Genomic DNA, 26180 nt, shown 5'->3' on the forward strand with positions numbered 1-26180 from the left:
TTCCAAACCTAACATTTTTCTTAATCCTTTCAAACCAATATTTGTTATTTAAAGGTGAATTTAAATCTAATTATGAAGTCCAGCTTTATATGTGTTGACTTTAAAATAATATTATAATTAAATGGATTACTGCATGTTAAATCATACTATTGGGAAAGAATGCAGAGCATTTTAGGATTTATGCCAAATTCCTTTCATTTCTTCATTGTGTATTTCTATTTCTTTGTTGACAATTAAGTTTCTAAATTTAGACCTTATCTTTGAAAATTCCTGAGTTACCTCTGTTAATTATTATCAGTATGGAAACTGCCACTATAGTAGGTTAATAGTGCTCTTAATTTTTTTTATTTAAAATTTTTGAAAAGTCCTGAACCCCATATTGTTTTTTCTGAATTCTGTAGAACAGTATTGGAATTCTTTTGATTTTAAAATTAAAATTTCATATCTTTGAAAATTAAACCATTGCTAGATTCCAAAAGGCAGTATTTGAAATTAAGGCCATCATGGTAGGTTCTATGTATGTTATAAAACTATGTACTGTACAGGGTCAACAAATTTTAGAATGTTATAATGCTCTAATTATTTTGGGCATGTGTAACATGTATATATATGTTTGACCTCATGTTACAGTACGTTATATCATCTCCATGAGCATTATCAGTAAAGCTACAAAGTTGATTGGAAAGGGCTATTTGTCTATGTTTAGGATTTCATTTTCAACATACATTAGACCAAGTTTCTGCAAGTTCATAAACAGTCTGATATTTAAAATATATACATGTATACATCATATCTTCCTCTAAGACATACTCAATCTTGTCTACATTTAAACTCAAATGATGTTATCTTTGTACTTTAGGCTGATAAATTTAATCATTGGTTATCTAGGACACTTGATGGCTTGTGGCTTATTTCTGTGATGCTGAAGAGAGGAGACTGCTTCACTTGTCTAGTGGCAGTGTGTTCACCTCAATTCTTGGAGGTTATGGGTTCAATGCACAGCTGAATCATACCCAAAACTTAGGAATAATTAAGGAAGTAGGCCTAGAGTGAGGGACACAACTCTTACAAATCATTGGAATATTTGTATTCAGCATTTGACATCAATCTCATAGAAGCATCAAAATAACATGGATTTGTTTTATTCTGTTTCCAATGAAAGCTTGATGGACTTTTGTAAAATTGAATATGATACAAACATATCACTGATTTCAAGAGTTATGTCCCTTACCCTAGGTCTACCTCCTTAAGTTGTAGCATGTGGTACATAGGAAATAGTGTGATACTAGTAATTGTTTGACTTGCAGTCAGAAAAATTAATGTGTCCCAGTGGGTTGTGACTTGTCTATTTGTAGGCTGTTGCTATTGTGAGCTGAAGTAGCAGTCTTTCTAAAAATCAGACAGAAAGTGATTCATGCATGTCAAAAACCCACCAAATTCAGTTTTATTTCTTGTTCATAAACAGTAACTGATCACATAACCAGTCTTAGTTTTTTATTTGGTTGTGGCGCTTTTGAGATAAAAATTATATAGATTGTACATGAAACTGGCACTTTGCAAGAGTTGTCGTTCTTGATTTGGCTTCATTTGGTTGCTTATAGTGGGAGATAAATGTTTGATTTTCTCAAAAGTGCAAATCTGAATACAGAAAAGGTTGTTGCTTTGTGTAAGTATAGCATATGTAGCCTAAAAAAGCGTCACTTGTTTGGTGGGTTTTTCTTGACCATGAATAACTTTACCATTGGTAGTGTCTGAATTTTATGTGGACTGGTACTTAATTGCTAGCATATTAACAATATGGCTTATAGACTCTCCACAACTACCAGTATTACAAAGTTTGCTTTATTAATCAAAAGTTGATATCCATGAAATATCTGTATTAAGATGGAAAACTAAGACATTCAATTTGATATGATGATGATCCACCACTGTCTTGAGTATAAATGCTGGTAGTAGAGGGGGCTACAGTGAAACCTGAGGAAACCAGACACCTAATCATAGACCTTAAATGTAAGATTTTGTGAGAATCAGGAAAAAATTAGAAACACACACATCAAAATCCCACCAATCTGTCAATATAATTTCACTTAGGATGCTTTCTCTATTTTGAAAGGACCATTATTTGATCTCAGAAAGTTTTTAATAGAATGTAAGGAAAAAAATGAGGTTTTTGGCAGAGTCATCTGCTCTAATGAAATCTTCAATTTTAATGCATTTCAATGAAATTTACCAAAGTGATATGGAAAATCTTTTCTTTTTCCCTTGATTCTGATGGGTCAAATTGTTGTCAAAACAAACTTTCAAAATGGTGTATTTTTGGTACCCTGTTTCACCCACTGCCTGTTTCTTACAGAGACTGACACTTAAAATTGGTTCAGTTAACCAAGTCCTTTTTCGTGTACAATCTACATAAATTTTATCTCAAAAGTGCACCACCCAAATGTAAAACTAGGACTGGTTATGTGATCTGTAAATGATTCTGAATAAGAAATAAAAATGATTTCATTGGGTTTTTGACATGCATGAATCACCTAGCGCCTATCTGATTTTAAAAAGGATGCTTTATTTAATACCTAAATAATAAGGTTATTCATCCACCACTGCCTGATGTTAAGATTGTGCTGTAAATACGATTATTTAGGTAATAAATGGTCCATATACAAAACAATAATAATTAATATACAATAGAGGTTCCATTTTACAAAAATGTGCCAAGATCATAAAGAAATTATTTCTGTACTTTCTTAATTTTCATGTACTTGCATGTTAATCCTTTGATCCTTTAATTGAAGTACATACATGTACTTTGTGTATACATGTGATTAGTATCCTGTTGTTAATTAAGTACACCTGTATACTAATTAATTGAATATACTTGCTTAATGAGTTCTTAATTAAATTGACATATATCAATAGTGACAAAGTAGATAAAATTGGTATAGCTCAATCATACATGACTATTTTTAACCTGATGCTTTTAGAATTACGCGTTAATTATTTATGGGATATTGCCTAAATTACTATTTTGCTAGTGAAGGAATTAGAAGGCGTTTGGGAATTATAAGAGCATTTACTGAATAGATAATGGATGTTTTTTGTTTAAGTTATGTATACAGTAATCCTATTTATTATTTCAATGTGATTGAAAGTGTAGAATTTGTTAACTAATTGCTCAACTGTTATAGTGTGATATCACTCGGAGAATCTGAATTTCATGAAATTTCATACTGGTGTAGGCTGCTTTTTAGGATTATGGTAAACAATATTTGTTAAATTTAGATTTGTAAAAAAAAAGGGAAGAAATGATTGACAGTGTAATAGACATGAGCGAGGCATAGTCCAAGTTCCAAATATCAAAGTAGTTTTGACATAAAATATTGTTTTGAATTTATTATTGAAGAAAACATATAAATAGTCAAGTGTAAAGTATATCTGGTGACAGTCACTCACGTTTCTCCGGTGGAAGGATATCATACATCATAATAAAACAAGGTAAATATCAGTATCTGCAATTTTGTCGATAAATTTTACTGTTTCCTATTTTTGAATCATTTTTCAGTCATCAAGTTGCTCATTTACTTTTGTTACTTTGTATGTATGATTTTAGTTACTTTATGTTCTTTGTTGTGTATGTCTGTTTTCCATGTCTGGTCATTGTCCCTGGATTATATTCTTTTGATTACTCTTTGATTGAATATACAGTTGTTTGATTGAAGTTGATTTACATTAGGAAATTTAAGTTCCATTTTTAGGCCAAGCAAAACTTTATTTGTTGCTAGAAATATATTTTGCAGGAGTTTAGTTAATTGATAAGAATGTCTTCATGACTTGCTTGCATGTGGTTGAATGTGTGAAATAATTCATAGATTTAGTCTTAAATGTTCTTTGTTGATTTTTACCATAGGAGATATAAATACCATGCATGGCTACAGTGAAGTTTCAAATATTGAAACATATTTTACATGTACTATATTGGGTTTTAAAATGTACAGTCTCTGAACCGATCTGTGCAACGATTTGATGGATCGATAAACATTGACTGATTGATCGCTCGTGGATCGATGACCGGTGACCGATCTGATCGCAATTTTGTTATGTAAAATGACGTAAGATCTGTTTGAAATAAAAGTATGAATTGATGTTTAAATCTATTACATAATGTAAATATGTGTAAAATTGACAGAGAAAATAATAAAAACTGTAAAATACAATGACCGCTCCGTGGTCACATGATGCGATCACTGGTTTAATGGATCAGTTTGACGGATCGATGACTGACCAGAAACTGATCGGTGACCGATGACTGATCACAATTTTTGTTGCACGGATCGGTTCAGGTACTATAATGCTAATAAAGGTTACAGTTTCATGTTTTAATATTTTTGTTGTATAATTTATTTTTTAATCTTGAACTTCCTAAGTATTTGGTTCTAATGCTATTGATGAGAATTTATGTACTCCTTTATTGTAGCATGTGTACAGCATTATTGAAATTTGCAATATTTATATGATATTTTTTTTTTACTTAAAATTGAAAATCTTTCCAAAGTATTGGAGGAGTTGTCCTGAGAGAATGCATTTGCTATGATATTCAAATCTTAAAGAGTCTACATGTATTTTTATGTTAAAAAATGGATGCAAGTCTGCAAACCTGTAAAATAATTTTCCATTGTAATAATTGTCCAGCATGAGGCAAATACAAATTATTGGCACAAGACATGCATCATTTGAAAATTTATAATTTGATCATTAACATGCTTAAATTATTCCAAAAATCCCAAAGCAAAATAGCATATGGTACACTGCAGATAAAAACAGGCATACACTGCATATACATGTAGCTGGATTTTATGCCTGATAAAATGAAAAGATCTGGAAAAAACAGTGCTTTATATCAACCCAAGAACCTAACAAATGAATTCATGTTAGCCTAACTATATGTTTGTACTCTGTAAGGTGACATTGCACAATTTTTTTTAGCTATAAAGGTGACACATATAAACATATCATAATTTTGGCTATTAAAAGAAACAATTAAATGTATGTCTTAATAATCTTCTAGTAACTCTGTACTATGAAATCTGAGATTGAACTTTACTGGTCCAATATTTAGGCTTGTAGCAATAGGGGTTCAAGTCCACAGGTTTGTGGGCCCTGGTTACAAAGAATCCTCCCTTTGAGCAAAAGAAGATTAAAGTACAGACCATTTTCTTGAGGGTGGCAGTGGGGGCTGGGATTTTATGTTCTGTTAATTTTTTTTTCTGGCCATGGCTATGTAAACATTTGGGGCTCAAATTTAGAATTATCTTGCTTTTTTTTTTAAATAAAATAAGTCTCCTGTAAGTTGCTTGAATTTCAAAGGTTTGTTAGAAGGATTTGAAAGGATAAGTTTCTAATGAAAAATGGGAGAAACTCCAGAACTGTAGTGGAGGTCTTGCTTAAAAACCTTAAATTGAGCTTGCTACAGTCATGCAAATTCACAGTGGTGTTACAACTGTATTCCAAATGTCTCACTGCATAGTAGGGTGATCATGGGATATATAGTGGTCAGGAATAATGTTCAAGGATTTGTATAGACCAAATTCACTGAATTTCATGCTTCCATTAATTATTATGTTAGTGCGTATTAACTGGAATTGCCATGTCCGCATTCCGTTTCGTCCATCCATATTTACAATTGTCTCAGCTCCAAATGAATTGATTTCAAATTTAATGTGTGGTTTCTTATGTTTTTAGTACTTCTCCATCTAAGAATCAGGTAAAATGTGTATAAAGTGTGACACATGAAGAAAAGAAAATGCAGAGATTTTATTGCATTAACCAAGAATTTATACCTCGTAGCCTCCAGAAATAACCATCAAAGTGTTGTCAACTTCCTGTATGAGTGGGAGTATGCCTAGCACGACAAAACATGCAACTTCATGTTGTTTTTGACATTTCTGCAGTATCTCTACAACCCAAAAATTTGCAACATTTTAAACATTTAAATTGGTTAGCATTCTTTGTGGTTCTAAGCTTCTCACCCACTTTTGCTTGTGAGTAAATTTAGGAACTGAGAATATATATGTAAATATCATTGAGAAACAAATCACGACTCTCAGTGCATGCTCCTGCAATTTAATCTTTCCCACTTGGAAATATCATCTAATCATGCTTAATGCATTTGTTAACCACAAATAGTAACTCGTCAATAACAATATATAATAAAAAATACTAGTATCTAAATACCAAGATTTTATCTGTCTCTCTATTTGTAAGGACTTGATTAGATGAGAGGAATTTTTCGTCCATCTTGGCAGTTTTCTTGTAATAAATTCAATATTCTGTAATTCTTTTGATATTGTGGTATTTGATTGAGAGATAGGAGAGACTTGATTGATGTTGATATTATTGCCTGTTAGAAATATTCCTAAGAATCCTTATAGTTTTCTGGACAAATTGTCTGAACGGTTCACTGTCTCTATCTGCTATATGTATTATGTAATTCAAAAAATGAGAAACTAAACTTGGCAATATGTCTTCTCAATATACTAGTTATTACGCAGGATTGACATCACAATAGCAGTACTGGGTTTCTGAAGGAATGTACCTAGATTCAATGGTATTTGTATGTCTAGGTGAGACTTGAAAGTATTTACAATATTGTTGACATTGCTGAGATTTGTAAAAAGATCCTCAAGACTGAATTTGTCAATTTTCATGCTAGGTTTAAAAATAAAAGTTCACTGGAATTTCCAAAACTCTGTTTTTTTTTCAAACAAAGTTCAGGTACTTGATATTGTGTTGATTTCAAGTCTACAGCTATAAAACAGAGAAAACAACGCCATATTGTAGGTACAATTTCAATTTTATTTTTCAGCATCTTAATTAACATATAGAGACTGGATTTATGATATATTTATGGTGAATTTTTTTTTTTATTAATTACAGATACACGGAAAATGAAGTAATCAGGGGAACATAACTCTTGACATTTTTATTCCGGTGAAAAAAATCTTGATGAAATGATGGTCAAAATGAATAAAGAAAACTGTTTTTGAATTATTAAAGAGTAGATATCCCAAATTGTAATGGGAGTTTTGGAGGGGTCTTTACCTCTGATATGTATGGTCATGCAGTAGCAAATTAAGTTAACCTGCAGCCATTTGTCTCTGGCTTAGCTAATTTTTGTAAACCAACATTATCTATCTAAATGAAAAATGTGCCAAAGTATTCCAGTGTAAATGTCGATTTACTCAAAATTCATGGTAAATGAAAGTATTCATAAGAAAAATTTGAGGGCATAATGATTGTGAAATTGATACACTGAATAACAAGATGATATTAAGTGAAGTTTGATATTTTGACAATTGTTGCAGTAGAATTGGTTTTTGACATGGAAGCTTCAGAGGCATACTCTAAAACAAAAAAAAATCATATGTTTCAATTGGACTGGTCAAGCCAAAATTTTGAGGCCAGGCTAGTGAGACCAGGCCATGTTTTAGAGTATGCCAGCTTCAGATTTCAATCATTTGCTTGATTCTTCCAGGGTTTCATACTTCACAAACTTCTAGGCTATATGGTATATACATACATTAATCACATAGGGGCATGGTTAATTATTTGGATGACTTGTAATTTTGGAAATCTGAAACCAATGTTACAAAATGATGAACAGAACTGTTGATATTACTGATCGATTTACAGTAGTTATTAACAATAGTTATTTTAATTTGCGTGTTATCTTGTTATCGTTGGAAGTGGGTATGTGTTTTTTTTTTTTGTGGTTTAATTAAAGATTTGGTTTTCTTGAATGTTAGAAGTTCAGGGAATTGAATTACAGGAATCTGTTTTTTAACCAGTTGGGTAATAACAAAGGCCTATTTTGTAAAATGTATCTATGATTATTTGGTGACAAATTACTTTGTAAATAGAAGATGTCTTAATCATATCAAAGACGATGAGTTGGACCGGATGCACATTCAACTTCCGAATAGGACTGATAAGACAATTGGTTGATGAAACATCAATATTTTTTGAATTTTTAAAATTTTACTGACTGTTTTTTTAGGGGGAGGGGAGGGGGAATTATTTTGGGGAATACATTATTTTGATGATCCATGTGGAAAACATATTGAGTTGTAAACATGTTGAAATCATTATTTGGTGTGCAAGAAGGATGATTCAAGAATAAGATTTTGACACTTTTAAGTGTAATTATATGTAAGAATCAGGCAAAATGGGAAAAATCTGAAACATGCATGTCAAAACCGCACCAATCTGACAATATAATATCACTCAAGGATACTTTCTCTATTTGAAAAGACCATTATTTAATTTCTGCATCACTGGCTTTGCTCTGAAATTTTATAAAAAAATCTAGGAAAAATGAGGTTTTTGACAGTGTTATCTGTCCTTGAAAGGTTCATTTTTCAGTGCATTTCAGTGAAATTATAACTCATTGCACCAACATGATATGGAAAATATTGTCTGCTTTCTTTGATTTTGATGGTTCCAATAGTCAAATTACACTATCAAAATGATGGGTTTTTTGATATCATATTTCACACACTGCCTGATTCTTACAGAGACTGTCACTTAATTCATTTTGAACCATTTTTGTCCTTGCTTTTCCCTTGTGTACCACAGTATTTTAAAAGTGTACATAACATTCACTCCAATATAAAATATTTTATATCTAGCTAGTAATCTGGCTGTACATGTACTGTGACTTTGTCAGAATTGTCATTTCCTTTCAAACACGCCAAAGAAAATATATATTGAAAAATTCAAATATGTAGTAGATTTTTTTAGGAATCAGTCTACATGTACATTAAAAACCATGAAGTATTATTCTTTAATTTCCACAAAGAATGCTAGCTTTTAATTGGTCTTTTGTCTTATTCTGCTTGGAATTATGCTGCATTAATCTTATCTCATTTGCATTGTACCACATCTCGGTTCTACGAAAATAACTTTTGCAGAGGAACATTCGTGAACTTTTTATCAAAATAAAAGGGTGTTCAATACTGAGTCAAACCTGACATGCATTGGAATCTTGATATGAATAGCGCAGCACCTGATTTTCACATGAGCACTGTGGTTGTTTTACATGAATAGGTATATATTTAAGGCAGGGGAGATAATTCTGAAGACCCTAAATAAACAGGGGTGTAATGACTAGTAGCAGGCATGGATTTAGGCAGGGGCACATCTGGTACATGCCCCTGTAAAATTGAGAATTTTTTCTTTTGCATTAAATCTTGATTTTCACAAATTCTACCTCCAAAAACTGTTTTGCCTCACTTTGCTTGGCATTTTTTTGTATTAATCCCTTCAACCTGAAATCCTGGATCTGCCGCTTAGTGCAGCTTGTAAAGATAGTTTACCTCATACCAAAACTTTACATATGTATAGGGCATGTAGTAGGAATGTTTTTATACAAAAAAAGCAAGGTTTTTTAAGGTTTTGCACATTTACTACAATTTAGCATGGGTGTACTACATGAGATCTGTTCTATCACAACACATGATAAAGTTCTTGACCTTTAGTCTTCCTTAAGAGTTTGAGTTTATGTGGACTCTGATATTTTGTTCCTAAATCTTTGATTTTATGACCTATTGATCTTTTATTGTTAAAAAGTATAGATATTGTTTGGATATGCTTTAAAAAAAATTTGCTTCCAAAATTCATATTTTAACATTTGTTATGGCAAAGTGCTCTTGGGGTAATCTGCAGCTGTTCCAGATATGCCAGTAGTTGTTTTATACACTAAAACTATAGAAATGAATGATATATGTATTTATATTTCAATGGTGGTGAAAAATGATCTCAGCCTTCATTCTATTAAAAAATCTTTAATTTTATTTCAATACTACTTTATTTCTTTATTCTATTAAATAAACTTTACTTTTATTTCCATATTATTTTATTTATTACTGAAGTGTAGAAATTAAGTGAAGCTCCTTAGCTATAAAAGTTATATGCCAGTCTGAATGCTAAAATCATAAATGTTGCCTGTGTGATTTTACTTTCAACATGTTTATACTTTTTTAGCGAACTTTCCCTGAACTTGTACTTAAGCAAAAGTCCATTTTAATCTGTCTTTTCAGTCGGTTACACAATGGCATTGATTTCCTGTGTCCTATTTTTTTATTTTTTTTCTTAAGTACTGTTAGAAGTTATTTAATATGTGTTACAGTAAAAAGTGATATAAGACTTTTGACACATTTCCAAAAGGGGAAAAACAGACTAGGAAGTGAAACGTAAACAAAGAAATAAATCTTCTCTGTGTTGATAGCTAGTATGTAAATAACCTCTTGTGCAGTCATGTAACTTAAATTCTGATAGAAAAAATGTATTTGAATAATACCAAGGGCTGGAATTCTCTTAATTGAATTCTGGTTTTGAAAAACGCTGACTTGTCCTAGTGTTTTTCTTGAAATTTTTTATACCTCATTATTGTCTGTCCTTCTGTCTGTGTATCTTGAGTGTCATATCAACATTTTGATCACTTAAATAAAGGTTGTTTGTCTTAAGTTAACTACATCTCCTATTTTTAAGTTTAATTGCTTTCAGATACTTTGTCTCCGAGTTAAGGGACTTTATGCTAAAAAAGGGGGTAGTTGCAATGACACAGGCAGATATATCTCATATATGTATCTTAATTATGAAAGTGTCAAGATTCTGGATATAATCTCTGAATGTTAATCACACCAGGAAAATTTTAATTGGAAACCACCTTAAACCAGGTTAGGTTTACCATAAACCATTGCTGTACATATAAGTCTATATTTTTTACTGATCAATTTTTATATTGGGTTCTAAGCTACACAAACTCCCTAGTTTTACAATGGTATAACACAAAATTCCTGAATAGGAGGTGAGGGTACACTTACTGGCCTTAAGAGGAGAGGTGCTCCAGTGATTGCCAATTTTTTTTTATACAATCAAACTTTTTGAGCAGGAGGGGCACCCTAGGCTTGGGTCTCCCTGCACCCCCCCCCTTTGGATCTGCCCATTTTTTATATTTTTAAGACAGTATAAGCCAGTTCCGAGGCATACGTGCTGGCATATTTGATTTTGTTTTTATTATAGTACCCATACTTTAATATTCTCTGTGAAGAACTTCATCAAACAGTTTGCATTGATTTTTAAAGAATGCTTTACAAGACACCCCATTATGTACACATTTGTAAAGTTTGTGTGATAAGCCTATATCTTCTCATTCATTCATTTTATTGTGTGTCAATATTTACTGTAAAACTTTTATTACCTGAACCAAACAGGTATGTGAATTGCAGATTTAAATACTTTAAATCTTTGAAATAGTTGATCTCACCCACAATTGCAGAGGTGACTCAATGTTTCCTTGTTTTTTTTTTGTTTAAGATTAATTCATTATAGATTTTTTTGAAAATTTATGACTTTTTGGTTCATTTATTTGAAACAATGAAGAAAGATTACTTTTACAATATATTACTTCAGATCCATGAAAAATGTAATACTTTTATATGGCCTTCTTATATATTTTATAATAATATTATTTTATTATACCAGTTGTTTGTTTGTCTATCTGTTCCACTTTTTCTGCTAAAACTTAATTTACATGCTTTTAGTGTTGTGTTTTTTTTTGTTTTTTGTTTTTGGTCAAGTGTTATTTTTCTTTTTTTTTTTCATTGTCTTTAGATGGTCTGTTATAGAAATTCAAAACCTGAAAAGGGGAAAGGACACAACAGTTTATTGTTGCTTAATATTTAGGAGAAACAAAAGGTCGATTGAGAAGAAATTCTATAGGATTTTTAATGGCCTAATTTTACTAGGCAGATATCTCTGGTTCTAGCAGATTAGTTAGTCCAATCAGAGATGTTTGGTTAAGGCAGACTTCCTGTTCATTTAGTGTTTGGTTTATCCAGGTTTCTCTGTTATATAATTATCCAATATTATATTTTACTACAAAATCATAATCAATGTCATACAGTCTAAGGTGTGGATCCATGGAAAGGCATGCCAGGCATAACCCCCCCCCAAAAAAAAAAAAAAAAAAAAAAAATTAAGAAAAGAAAAAGAATTTTTTTTGCATGAAAAAATAAAATAAGCTTTCAATCTTGTATTTCCTTTTGCACAGTTTCAAAATAGCTGCAAATAGCTGTAGCTCTAGGCTGCTTATTGTCTACCTGGTCACATTGACTCAAACTGACCTTTAATCAATGAATTGACCCCTTTGAACATGTAATAAAAGCCAATAACATTTCAATTACACCTTCCAATTTAGCTGTTCATTCAACATGTTCATTTTTCTCTGATCAATTGATTTTTTTACCCTTGAATAATACTGCTAGGTGATATTTGCCCCATAATACATTTTTCCGGTCAGTAAAATGGATTTTAATGTTCAACAAAGAGTTTGATTTTGAGCTATATAATATTCAGTTGTATTGACCTGCAACAGTTTAAGAATCAACTTCAAAGGATTTCATTTTCTAAAATCAAAGGTAAAGTTGTATATTTTATATGATATATTTGTTTGGTAAATTCTAATTTTCAAAAATCAAGTCTTTGTAGCTAACGGCAAGGCTGATGAAACCTAGCTTATTATGGCTGATGGTTTTCTTTAAAATTGAAAGTCTTGACATAAATATATTGAAGCTGGTTGTACCTGATATGTAACAAAACGTATATTAATTTAATTGAAAAATGTAATAGCTCAACCAATGTTAGGTGAATATAGGTAGAGGACATTGGATGAATTGGTAGATGTAGTTTGGTAGTTGGATGAATTGGTATATGTAGTTTGGTAGTTGGATGAATTGGTATATGTAGTTAGTAATTTAATGAATTAGTATATGTAGATCTGTAGTTGGATGAATTAGTATATGTAGTTCGGTAGTTAAAAGATTTGGTATATGTGGTTTGGTAGTTGAATGAATTAGTATATGTAGTTCGGTAGTTGGATGGATTGGTATATTTAGTATGGTGGTTAGATGAATTAGTATATGTAGTTTCATAGTAGGATGAATTGGTATATGTAGTTTGGTAGTTGGATAAATTGGTGTATAGAGTTTGGTAGTTGAATGAATACGTATATATAGCTCGGTAGTTGGATGAATTGGTAAATATAGTTCGATAGTTGGGTTAAAAATTATGACATTGGCTTATTCAGTATAAGTATGAGATGTTTGTAAGTGTGAATTTGAAGGGTTAGGCCACCCAGCATACACCAGGTCTAAAACGGGAAAACATTTGCATTAAATCCTTTTCCCCCTCAAATTTTACTTGTCTTGCTTCCCGAGTTTCAATGTTTCAAGTTTTATAACTCTCTGACAGAAATTACACTGTAACAAGAGACAGATAACTAACACAATACAACAATAATGCTAATTTAGAGGGTGTAAGTAGAATTAAAGGCAGGGGGAAATTCTATTTACACCCCCTTATCTGAAATCCTGGATCCACCCCTGGTTTGTTAATTAGTATATAATAGCAGTAGGTTAAGGTGTAGTAACAAGATAAAGACAAGAAACAATTGAAAGTTTTCCATTTTGTTTAGTTATCCCATGTTAACCTTATAACATCTGAAATGTGTTCTTTTTAATACTAGCTTGCCAAGTATACATAAAGGTGAATCTTTTTTTTAAACTGAGCAATATGCTGATTGAGTTCTTTCTGATGGCTGGTCTAGCTCTTTGCATTTTTAATGACAAGCAAACAAACTAGTATAGCTAATTGTGCATTATGAGAAGCAACAATTACTATACTACCTATTGAACTTTGACCTTCAGGATAAAAATGTACAATGTCATTGATTTAAGCAGTATACATCAACCACCCACCACTAAAAAGATTAATTTCTGTATTGTAAAAAAATCTGAAGTAAAGGGCTTGGCTTTGACCTAATTAAGAGATTGACAAGATAAAAGGTATTGCCTTGAGGACAGGTAAAAACCTATGTAGATTACAATCAGACAAATTACTTTTATGCTAATGATTAAAGCTAGGGTCATTTGCATAAAATAGATTATCATCAAAAGTGAAGAATAACAGTTGTAATAGAAGGATTTTATTGTTCTGAAATTTAACTTAAAGGATATTAGGTAACTTTCTTATGAAATAATAGGCTTGTTTGAAAAGTGAAGAAGTTTTTTAATAGCCATTGTAATTGCAAGAAGTTTTTTGAGAAGGATTATATTATTGCTGATAGTGGAAAACATACAACTACACATGTAAGTAAGTCTGAAAATTGAGATATATCTCTTATTGCTACACAGTTCTTTTATAGTTGTACTGGTAGCTTTGTTTAAAGCCTTTTAAACACTTTGGTAAATTGATAATGGATCTAAAAGCCAGGAACAGACCATGTTATGAGTGGGGGGACTCGTTCTTTGAAATTAAACAAAATAATAGTATGTAATTATTTTTCATGTTTACAATAATATGACAAAAGTTCAGGGAGGAACATAGTTCAATAAATAGTCATACAAATTTATTAATCCATGTAGGAGACTATACTCGAGTAATGGAAACTCAAAATCTGCAAGAAACATAGAGTATTATAATCCAATGCAGTGAAATCTGTCTAAACTGAGCCCCTTTTGGACTTGAAAATTGGTTTGTTTTGGACAGGTGTCTGGTTTACCAAGGTTCATGAAATATTTGAATTGAAATAAAGGGACTTTAAAAAGTATCAGGTTTTAGACAGGTTTTTTATTATTCAGGGTTCGGTTTAGACAGATTTTTTGATTATTCAGGATTTTGTTTAGACAGGTTTTTGGATTATTTAGGGTTTGTTTTAAACAAGTTTCACTGTATAAGTTTAATTAGATAAAAATACCAACAAGTCCAAGATAGCAAAAATAACAATAATGAATGACCTTAAAAAGACAGGAAGAATTAACGATTGATGAGCCTAAAATTAGCTTGGTCAACAATTCTGACACGGATGTCGGGCTTTCCAATCAAATCACTCACGCACAAAGGACAGTAGACATACCAATGATATATAATCATATCTTTTGACCCTTGATAACTTTTTTCTTGACATTTTTTTCGTAATTTATGAATTATTAATGAAGGAAGTTCATATTGATTTAGGACATACCATCCTATCACTATTATGTTGAAAAAGACTAATATTCGGAATAAGCGGAAAAAGCGTGTCCCGTTAAGAGCAGATGTTAAGTGTTTCCTATCCCATTATGTGGTAAGAGGCACACTTATAAACAATTGTGTTTTTGTTTTTTTGATTAATTGTCTTAAGAAATTGGAGGTAAATATGATAAATTGCAGTTCTAGATTTTTTGTCCATTTTTTATTATTATTTTTTAACTTCTATTGTTTGTTTGCTGAATTTAATGAAAAATTTTGAAAAGCAGATTTAAGAAACATATGCACAGGTCTTAAATTATTGTTCTGTTTAAATATTGTTGACTTTAAATGTTAAAACTTTCTTTTTTTAATGTGGGTAAAAGGTGTTTGAATTTGGAAGTTTATTAAAGGTTTAGGTTTATAGACATCAGCTAGAGTAAAAAATGTTGGGATTATATGGATGAGAAGAGAACATATTCCACACCTACTGTAGAATTTTTGTTCAATAAGCATACAGCAGGGGCATATCCAGTGTACTTAACATACATAGTCCTTCATTTGGTACAATGAGCATACAGCAGGGGCATATCCAGTGTACTTAACACACCTATAACCTTCATTTGATATGATAAGCATGCACCTGAGGTTTATCAAGTGTACTTACACACCTAGTCCTTCATTTGGTACAATGAGCATACAGCAGGAGACCTATCCAGTGTACTTATACACCTTGTCCTTGACATTTGGTGCAGGGGTATATCAAGACTTAAGCATACTTACACACCTAGTGATCTTCATTTCAAATGAAAAGAAGCATGCTTATTTATTTTTTTCTAATGATGATTATTTTTGTTTGTTTCCAATTTTGGTATGATATATTTGTTGTTATGATGATGATGGTGATCATATTTTTTTTACAGTCCTCAAATTTTATGCCAACCATACCTGCCTAAACAATATATGACCAAAAAACTAACCAGTTCTCATATTTATAATTGCTTGTTTTTGCCCGACCCCTACACAGTAAGGAACATTAAAATACTAGTATCCGTCTATCCTGGCACAGTTTTGGATGCAACTCCTCTGAAACCACTAGACAGATTTTATTCAAATTTTGTAGGATTGTTAGTCTCTATTTGTAGTTGATCATATTACGCTATTGATCATTTCGATTCGACGAATATTACAGGAGCTATGGGACTTCGGCACTTCAACTTTTTTTTTGCGATGGTCGGAGTTGCTTGTTTAATATTTTACCAACTATATAAATATTATATCTGTTAACCAAGTTTTAAAATTTTTAAGTTTTAATTTCACTTTTATCTATAAGCCGAGTTTCCTATTTTAGGATACTTTGTTAATATAGCAACAGAGTGCATTTTGTAATAAATGTTTAAATGACAGTTATTTTTGGTTCACTTACATTCCAATTTTTGAATTATTTTCTGCCACAAATGCAATTTGACTCCTATTTTACAACAAAACAGAGAAAAAATAGACCTAAGACTAACAATCACATATGGTAAGCCCAAAAATGGCAACAAGAACATATCAATGTTATAAAATATTTACAGTGAGAGGCTGTAAATCAGACTGTCATTATTTTTTACACAAAAGACAGACAATTTCAGGATTGTAAATTGATTTTTGTGGGAAGTCAACAAATAAAAAGAGTGCATAGATAAACAGAAGAATTCTCAATGTATTTACCTTTTTGCCTGAATTATTAATGACACCATAATGCTGATCGTTGATGCGTAATATTCGTAGTACTACGAATATGGTATTATATCGATGGAATATAATTGAATTTATTAACTACTTGCTCCAAATCCCAGCATGGATGCTTGTAGCAACAATTGTAGTTAATATGCCAAAAAAAAATTGGAATTTCTGACTTTCTTAAAAGGTAAGAAATGCAACACTTTAATTGGTTTAGTATTTTTTGCAAAAAGTTGATGAATACTATGAATTTGATAATGCTTTCTACATGTATCAAAACTACATGTATATATTTCAAGCATTAGAATATTGCTAATAAATCCAAAAAAAAAAATTTTTTTTAATATGTGAAAAAAAGTACACCATTTTACAGTCGTAAATCTTGATAAAGAAAGATATATAAGTAATTAAGAGTTTACAGGAAAGTATTCTACCTTTCATGACTATTGGCTAAATTTGATGGAAACTTGGCACAAATGTTACAAAATGTGCTACACTTGTTTCTACATCAGATAAAAGAAGTACAGGTTGACAGATGTACAGTCATACCGTTCAACATATGCATCCTTCCATTCAAGTAAGAACATATACTGAAATAATCAATTCTTTTGAAATTAATTTCTCTCTCCGCAGTGCTTCTTTTTCTGTGTGCACTAAGTGCAGATTGTGGTCCTTGATGAAAATAAAAAGAATGGTGTTAAGTTTTGCTTGGTTTAAGAAATATTGAATATTCTTTTTAGAGCCACATCTGTTTCCATAGTATGCAAGTTTAAGTATTATTAGGTGACTAAAATTGTCTGTTTTGAAATTATATTTCTGGTGTATAATGTTTTTATTTGCATCAAGTTAATTTTGTGTCGAATTGAACCCAAATTGACTTATTAAGGTGGTAGACCTAGGGTGAGGGACACAACTCTTACAAATCATTAAAACTTTTCTGTTTTGCATTTTACATCAATCTTATGTAAGCATCAAAGCAACATGCACTTAGAGGTTTGGGGAAAATTGAATGATACTGATATCACTGATTTCAAGAGTTATGTCCCTTACCCTAGGTCTACCTCCTTAAGATAACTTTTCAGTTCAGTTGAATTATTGGTCTATATGATTAAATGTATAATTATTCATTCCAATCAATCTGCTCTTAGAAGATAATAAACATTGCAAATCCTACAGTTTCTGGTGTGTTTTAATGTCATTTACAGAGTTATCTCCCTTAATTTTGAATTTGATTGTACATTCTATATAATGTACATATATATACATATACATGTATATAATTTCTCTTATGATCAAGGCTTCTTTGAGAAACCCTTGCAATTTTCTGTTGACTTTAGCTTTTTAAACAAAATATTAAAATTTAAAACATGTAGGCTTTTCCGCCATGAGTCACATTTTGCACAATTTTTAGCTGGAGTGCTTCTTAAAAACACATGTCACTGTGAGAAACAATTTACTTGTTAATTGCTAATTAAAAAGAATCTCTAAAAAAATCACATCATTTTATATTGAAAATGAAATTAGGAAAAGCTTGAGAAAAAAGGACAGACATTAAAATTTTTATTTATGCTCAACCCAACTGATATATCACTTTTATATTCTTTTTTATTTCATCCCTTTGACCCTGAAACTTCAGTAATATTGTTTACTTTATATTATGAGCTTTAGTCTTCAGATTAATTTACAACAAACATTAATAAATTAATTAGAGATAAATACTGTAATCTGATTGGTTAAAATAATTTTGATATATCTCAATGGATAAAAAAATATTGACACACACCTATTCAGTTACATTCAGAGCTACTTTTCTCACATTTAAAGATAAAAATATATTTTAAAATTAATTTATAAGAATTGGCAATAATAAAAATTTTGTCTGTTGAAAAATAACATAAAATTTCCATGTGCATATTGTTAATTGTGCGAAGTGGAAAATTTATGTTATTTTTCAATAGACAAAATTTTTATTCATGCCAATTCTTAAATATACTAATTTAGTTTATAGGGCATTGTTTGCCAGGTGAGCAACTTACAGGCTCTTGAGAGCCTCTTGTTTTCATAATTAGATCCATTTCCATTTGTCCTTTGTTTCCGAAAAAATTACATTGCAATAAAATAGAAATAAATTGAATGAAAAAAAAACCTGCCTGCCTCCCTTTGATTTTCTCCATTTCTACATTGACTCTATACTGTGAAACCCATATAATTAAACCTTGAAATAAACCAAAAACTTCTCAAACACACTTCTCCTAAAGTCGCCTTTATATAAATTTGTTGCATTGTCAAACTGCAAACCAAAAACTTCTCAAACCATTGGAATTATTTAGTCTGTAAAGAGTTTAGTTTAAACTGGTTCCAATGTACAATATACATACATGTACATGTAATTATATTATTTTGCAAAGACTTGCCTAGAAACAATTTATTGAATTAATGTGATAAGAGAGATAACTCTAATTTAATTTGTAAAAGTTACCTTTTTGAATGCTTTTGTATTTGCATTGATCAAAACTGTTAGTTCTCATGCCTGACATGAAAATTCAATGATTGCAATTTATGGCAGGAAATAGAGGAATGTCAGTTGGTAAAAAAATACTTTAAGTGACTGTTTACTTTGTGAATTTATGACTAACTGGATGATATATTTAGTCCTGGGAACTGAATTCCTCGTAATATTTCATTCATATCACGCCATTGTGTGTGGGTGGCTTTTTCTCTTTGATCATAAAATCCATTTAATCAGCATCCCATGTTAAATTACTTAGCATTGCATACAGATAAATTTCAATTGAACTGATTGCAGCGTACTGGAAATCACTGGTTAATGTTTCAATAATTTCCAATGTGCAAACTGTGAAACTATGAAATGGGATTGAGCATGCATTGAACAAATTGATAAAATTTCATTCATAAAAGTTGAAAAAATAATTGAGGGATAAAGGTTTTAAATTTTGATGTTTCTGTTAAATCATGAATTGTCCTTGTGTTAGAAAAAAAAATCAGTCAAAATTGTTATTTTTTTTCAGAAATAGAGCATTCCAAAATGCCCTGGATTAGTCCGAAATAACTGCAAAACTTTTTTTCTGATATATATATCTGTATAAATATCATAAAAATACATTAATCCACATTTATATGTTCTTAAGAATTGTGAGTTTTAACTTGCCTTTTTTCCCGGATATATTCCCAGTACAGGTACTAGGGAGTCTATTTTTCAGTAAACATTGAGTTATCTCCCATCTTTTTCTTTTACCAATATTTGAATTAGAATAAATAGGACTTTTACTGCTCTTCTATTGTAAAAAATAGATGATTTCTTATAATTAGACTTAAAACTGTTCAAAAGGGGGTAGTCAAACATGTATAATTGGCAAGACTGATATAAAAATATATATATATAAAAAAAATTCACATATGTCTTTGCAAAGTGCTTGAACAAAAGAAATGACTTCTCCAATGGGATAAATTCACTGTTTCTACTGAAAATTTGGGTGAGTGGCTTGAACCAAATCTCATCAATCATTGAATATGAACAGGGTTGCTAATTGTTTATATCCAGATCAGCCTTGTCACTCACATAAACTGAATGATTCATATATACAAGGACAGACTTAGACCTTCACCTCTGCCCAGAATGAGCCATCACTGTGTAAAAAGTATCTCATTGCATCAATGCTTTCTAAATTCTAATTTGCATCTCATCCTGCTAAGGAGTCATTGTAGTTCAAAACCATTTTCCAATATCATATTATCCTTGCTGCGATTAAACACAGTGTAAATACAGGCAATTTTATGCTGTCGTCAGTATTTTTTATAGAATTGATTTTAAGTTCTTACATTAATTCTAGGATTGCTTATCAGTAGTGGGGAGTGAAATCGTTAACGTTTAGTCATTTCTGGGTCAGGTTAGTGCTAAAAACCAGGGCAGTGATTAAGCGGTTAAAATACATCAGGACACAATCAACCAATTTGTTATTATCTTGTAGTAACGCTAATTGCTAATTATTTGGTTTTGAAAAAAAATCTGTGACTATCTTGCAATGGCAAGGTTTCAAGAGTTTTAGGACTAGTCTTTTTATCCCAAAGTATGTGGCTCCTACAATCATTTGGTGAAGTATTAACAGCAACATTTTTGACATATCAGATGAAAAAGCAGCCTACCACCTACATTTGAAAACACTGTTTTCCAGTTGAAACATTATTTATTTGTTTACTTTGAATACTGTATTAGCTGTGATATAGAAATCAAAACTACTTTTGAAATCAAGACAGAAAATTTCACACTGAGCCAGATAAGGAGAGATGTGATGTTCTGTGTAGACCTCTGAAACTTACATTTATTTCTGCTTACTGATTGAGGTCACATGCAATTTGACATAAAATTGTCATTGGAAATTCTCAATACTTTTAACTATCACAACTGAAGCTTTATATTAAAAACATCAGGCAGTGTGAACAATGGCAAATAATAGAGTTGATTTTAAGTGTTAAGTATTTGTGCTTTTATATCCATTAAAAATTAACTTGTATTTGCACTAATATGCAGAGTTTAGTCCAGTACTATGAAAAATGCAACCATAATTGTTTGATACTGTACTGTCACCTGATATAAAGATTTAGGATGCAAGTCCCATTATTGTTTCCCATGACAATAAAGATGTGAAGGAAAACTGTATTGTGTGTCCAACTGTTTTTTTGATAATATTTAACACTCTTAGATCCCTCAATCATTTAAAGGATTTTGATTTCAATTTGGTACATACATAGACTTTAAAAAAGCCTTGAACCATGATATTTTTAAAGGTCATAAGTCAAAAGTCAAGGTCATAGGGTAAAATCTTAATTTTTTATTTTGGATATGAGACCAAAGTAGGCAGACAGTGCTCTTTTAACATCATAATGACATTATACCTGAGTTTTGATGATGAGAGCAAAAGCAAGAAGTATTACCCATGGCATATTTAAAGTATGTTACATTATTGAATCTTTATTTGTATTTTTCAGAGAGGCTGATACACCAACAACACACATGAGTTGAAGAATGTATAAGAAGTTTCCCTTTATAATAGCCATAGGATTCTACATATTACTGCAGACAGGTAATATCTTAGGACTAAAGGACATTTTATTCCTATGACTTTTGTCAACCTGATTGAGTTATCTCCCTTTTGCAATATTCCGTGACCTGTTTATCTTTTCCATCTTTCTAGCCATGATTGGTTTCAGTCCCAGATGAGTTACTTTACTGGTAAAAGGAAGATTATAATTGGTCAAATGTCAAGGTGGTTGTTACTAAAAAGGAAAATGTCTATTGATTTTAATCTGTGAATATTCAAGATCACTTTTGACCCTAATTAATAGTTTGTGGAAGGTGGGAGACTTTTACTATTGGTAATTTACCAGGGTTGATAATCATACCAAAGACTGGGCACTACTTCTTCTTTAAGCTGACAAAGCTTAAGAAAGTGATAATAATCTGAAAGGAATCAAAATAATGTAACTTAGCTATTATATGCCCTAAGGATGTCCGCTTGTCATGTTCAGGCATTTTTGTCAAGTTTTCAGACTCTTCTGGTTTTATCCATTTCATAGCATTGATATTTATGCCTAGTGACCCCTACTTTTCGTTACACAGTTTCATTAAACATATATCTAAATGCTATTTGGGGAGTTTTTTTTATGATACCTTGTTATTTCTTCAGTTGTGGTAGTAGATAAAACCTTAGGCAAAACCTTTGGAAAAATCTAGAGAAATCCTTTTCCCGCCAAAATTTTAAATGCTTATGTTTCAAAAATGAGCACACTGACCCAACTATTTTTTTTTCTTTTATTATTCTAGCATGAAAAATCTTTCAAGATTTTACAACCTTGTGAAATCCTTGTTTTTCTTATATAGACCAGCAAACATCCTTATTGTACTGCTTACGTGTTCATTAATACTCATAATATTGGTCAACTGATGTTAAACAACAATCAGTCAATCAATTTGAATAAATAAAATCATTAATAAACCAATCAGTCAATGAACATTAATCAATCAATGAAATAGTGTAAATTAGAATTGTTTATTCTCATGGCCTGCTAGTATGTTTCTATAGGATCACATAGTATAGCAAATTAAATGAACATTGACGTGCTGAAGGCAAAGTAAAGTACAATTTTTCCAATTTTCAACCAACAGGACAGACATACAGACCGATCAACAGACAAAATTCTAATATGACATTCCATAAAGATCAAACAATATTTTATCCAATAAGGAAATATATTCCAGTTGTTTTATTTTCCCTTTATATAGTCCTGGTGGACCAAAATTTAGGAAGATTTAATTTGTCATCATCATGTTGATGTCTTAATTGTATATCATAGGCCGATCCAAAGAGGGGCCCAGGGTGGCCAGCCCCACTTAAAACTAAAAAAAATGGTTTATTTTGAAGTAAAATTGAAAATCATTGGAGTGACACCCCTTTAAAGAAAGTTAACATCCCCCTTTTCTAGATCCAATGCTGTATTTTTTGCTGTCTGATTGGACTTGGCTCAGAGCAAACAAACAGTTTTTTAAGCCCTGCCTTTCCTTTTCCATCTTCTGTAGAATGAATTGCAATAACTGAATTGCTTCCAAAACTGGCCAGTTAAACCGCAAACATGGTATGATTATACTATTTTACAACTTCATCAGGAAACATACTCAAAAAGTCATTTCAAACATTTTTACACCTAATAAAAAGGCATGATATTTTTTTGCTCAGAGAACCTTAGCGAGATCGTAAATATCTACAGGTGGAAAAGTTTAATTTCATTGATAGATGAAATTGAGGTGAAAATGATTTCAATGTATATATTGACAACTTCTATTGATTAGTGATTCATATGTTTTAATTTGGGCATCGAAGGAAAAGAATTTTTCCCATATTTAGAATTCTGACCAAATCTTCGTGTGAATTCTTTGAATAATCGAACTTTGATTTTAAAATGTGATAAAACTGTTGTTGATAGTGAACGAACTTTATAAATTTATCAGTGGATAAAAAGGTTAATGGATGAGATATGGGAGGATTTCTACCCAAAACTTGGATAATTGTTGAATAAGGAGTATCTGTTAAATATGCAAATGAACAGTTATCTTCTTTTATTGACAATATTCTTGTCAAATTGTGAATTTTTAATTTGTGAAAAAAGAGATTCTGTAATAAATTGTAATCCCTTGATAGGTATGTATAATTAAAAAATTCAGTAATCTTTAATTTCTTAATTTATTTCTTACTATAAAAAAGGACCTGGTAACTTTAAATTTTTACATAACACGTGGAGGCAGCCATTACTTATATAGTGAAATCTGTTAAAAACAATTTCTGAATGAACTGGAAACCTGCATTAACAAGGTAGCCTCTGAAGTCTCTTTATGTCAGTTTCAATGCAGTTTTTGAACTGTGTACATAATCCAAACACTTGCTATATCAGAAGAAATCCTCAAGTCTCAAGAGCAGTTTCACTGTGTTGACCAATATCTTTGTATTTGTGAATTTGTATACACCATGCATTCTGTTATATCTTAAATTGTCATGGATTCATTAACTTTCCGCAGTTATTACAATGTAGCCATCAGAAAATTGAGTTTTCAACATGGAATTTTAAAAAAGAACTTGAAAGATTTTTAAAGGGGTTTGAGCAAATAAAAATTTGCTGATGCTAATGATTTTTCTGCAATTAATGAGTTGGCTTAAGCTTTACTTGTACATTGATGTATATTTTTTTTTATTTCAATCTTTCTTTGAGGTATGTTGTGTTGGTCTGTCCATCCATCCATGTTCACAGCTTTTTCTATAGCATTGTTCTCAACAACTGGAAAGGGAGTATTTTTTACCCCTTAAAAAAAAGATGTGAAACTAGGTACACATGAACTCTGCCATTCACAATCTAAACTTTAAAAAGGACTTATAATTATTTTGGGTCTGATTGAAAAGTGGTAGTTTAGTATGAGTGTTGTACATGTCAAGTCGTTTTCTCATCTTTATTTTAAAATGGAAAGCTTTTTGCACTAGCATATATGAATGTTGCTGCCATATCCCCAAGCTGGCCACAAAATTGTGATTGGTAGTCGAAATATGAAGTGTAATGTTCCAAACATTTAAAAAAAATTGAAATTGTATACATAGTTGTGGTTTTAATGTATTTACTTAAAGCTTGGAAAGAGGGTGCAATCTTATTCATAAATGGATCAAAGAGTTCTCAGTAGGACTTGAATTTATTATGAATGCATTGACATTTATGAGATAAGTGCATTTAATTTGTACCAGAATTCCATTCCTTCTGATTGATGATCATTTAAGTACCATTCTGTGTAAGAATCAGGCAATGGGTGTCACAAACATATACAAAACATCTAGAAAACAACTGAAAAGTCATTGAAATTTATCCTGAATCATCTAGATATTTGTTGTCTGCTTATAAATTATAAATAAATAATTTATAAGGAAAAAGTGCAGGAAAATTTTCCAGCCATTTTTCCATAGTGCATTTCAACTTAAAATTTGACCTATCAATATCTTAAAAAGGCAAATTTTACAAACACTTTGATGGGTATTTCTGAAGGTTATCAGGTGTAAATACTTGGGTAATGCAATAATATATCTACATTTTTTTTCCTTCATGTGCCACACCTTTTATGCATTTTGCCCGATTCCTAGATGGTGAGGTACTTAAAACACATCAAATTCTGAAATTTGTATTGATTTTGCATCTGTCAAACATTTTCGTGAATAGATAAATTGAAAATTATGTACCTTGTGCATGTATTAAATCAAGATTAATAGTCTGTGCATGTATGCATTTGAAAGTAAAATTTTACAATTTGCTTAGCACAGCAGATTTTACTTTTTTGTATGGAATTTTTGGCATTTTTATGATTTTATAAAATTGAAGTAATGGAATCTGTAACATAGTTAAATTAAAACTGTTATTTTGAAATGAATTGATCTTGTAGAAAATTATGTAAAAATGGGCGATGTGTCTTAGAGACTGCAATACTACCTGCCAGAGGCTGTGAAAAAAGCATCCAAACAGGCAATCTATCATATGGGCCTTCTGTGAATAGGCAATCAATCCTCTGCCCTGCCTTCAGTGAAAGGGCAGTCTTTCATATCAGCCATCAGTGAATGGGCAATCTATCATATAGGCTTTTTTTTGTGAAGGGGCAGTTTATCATGTCATGTACAGGTCTTCAGTGAATGGGCAATCTATCAGATGGGCCTCCTGTGAATGGGCAATCTATCAATTGGGCCTTCAGTGAATGGGCAGTCTATCATTTAGGCCTTCAGTGAATGGTGAGAACTCGCTCAGCTGGAGTGTCCCTTTGACTGGCTTGAAATCAAACAACAGAAATGCAATTTAGT

The 26180-nt window shown here is 31.1% G+C and overlaps 1 protein-coding gene across 5 annotated transcripts in view; it reads left to right on the top strand.

Moving 5' to 3' along the window:
• The window catches only part of LOC148619949 (uncharacterized), a 50733-nt gene that overhangs the window by 14493 nt on the left and 10060 nt on the right, over positions 1-26180 (top strand). For 2 of the 5 annotated variants that reach the window (XM_088580402.1, XM_088580400.1), the window contains exon 2: positions 21793-21887. In XM_088580402.1, the coding sequence (XP_088436528.1) occupies positions 21830-21887 (58 nt within the window). In that variant the 5' untranslated portion in view covers positions 21793-21829. Of the gene's footprint in view, positions 1-2997; positions 3493-12025; positions 12474-17338; positions 17363-21792; positions 21888-26180 lie in introns of those variants that run through there. The other 3 variants (XM_088580401.1, XM_088580403.1, XM_088580404.1) reach the window with 3 other exon arrangements.

This window comes from Perna viridis, chromosome 4 (genome assembly GCF_037379345.1).
Source record: "Perna viridis isolate PV_CMFRI_1.1 ecotype Kerala chromosome 4, ASM3737934v1, whole genome shotgun sequence".
Taxonomy (NCBI): Eukaryota; Metazoa; Mollusca; class Bivalvia; order Mytilida; family Mytilidae; genus Perna; species Perna viridis.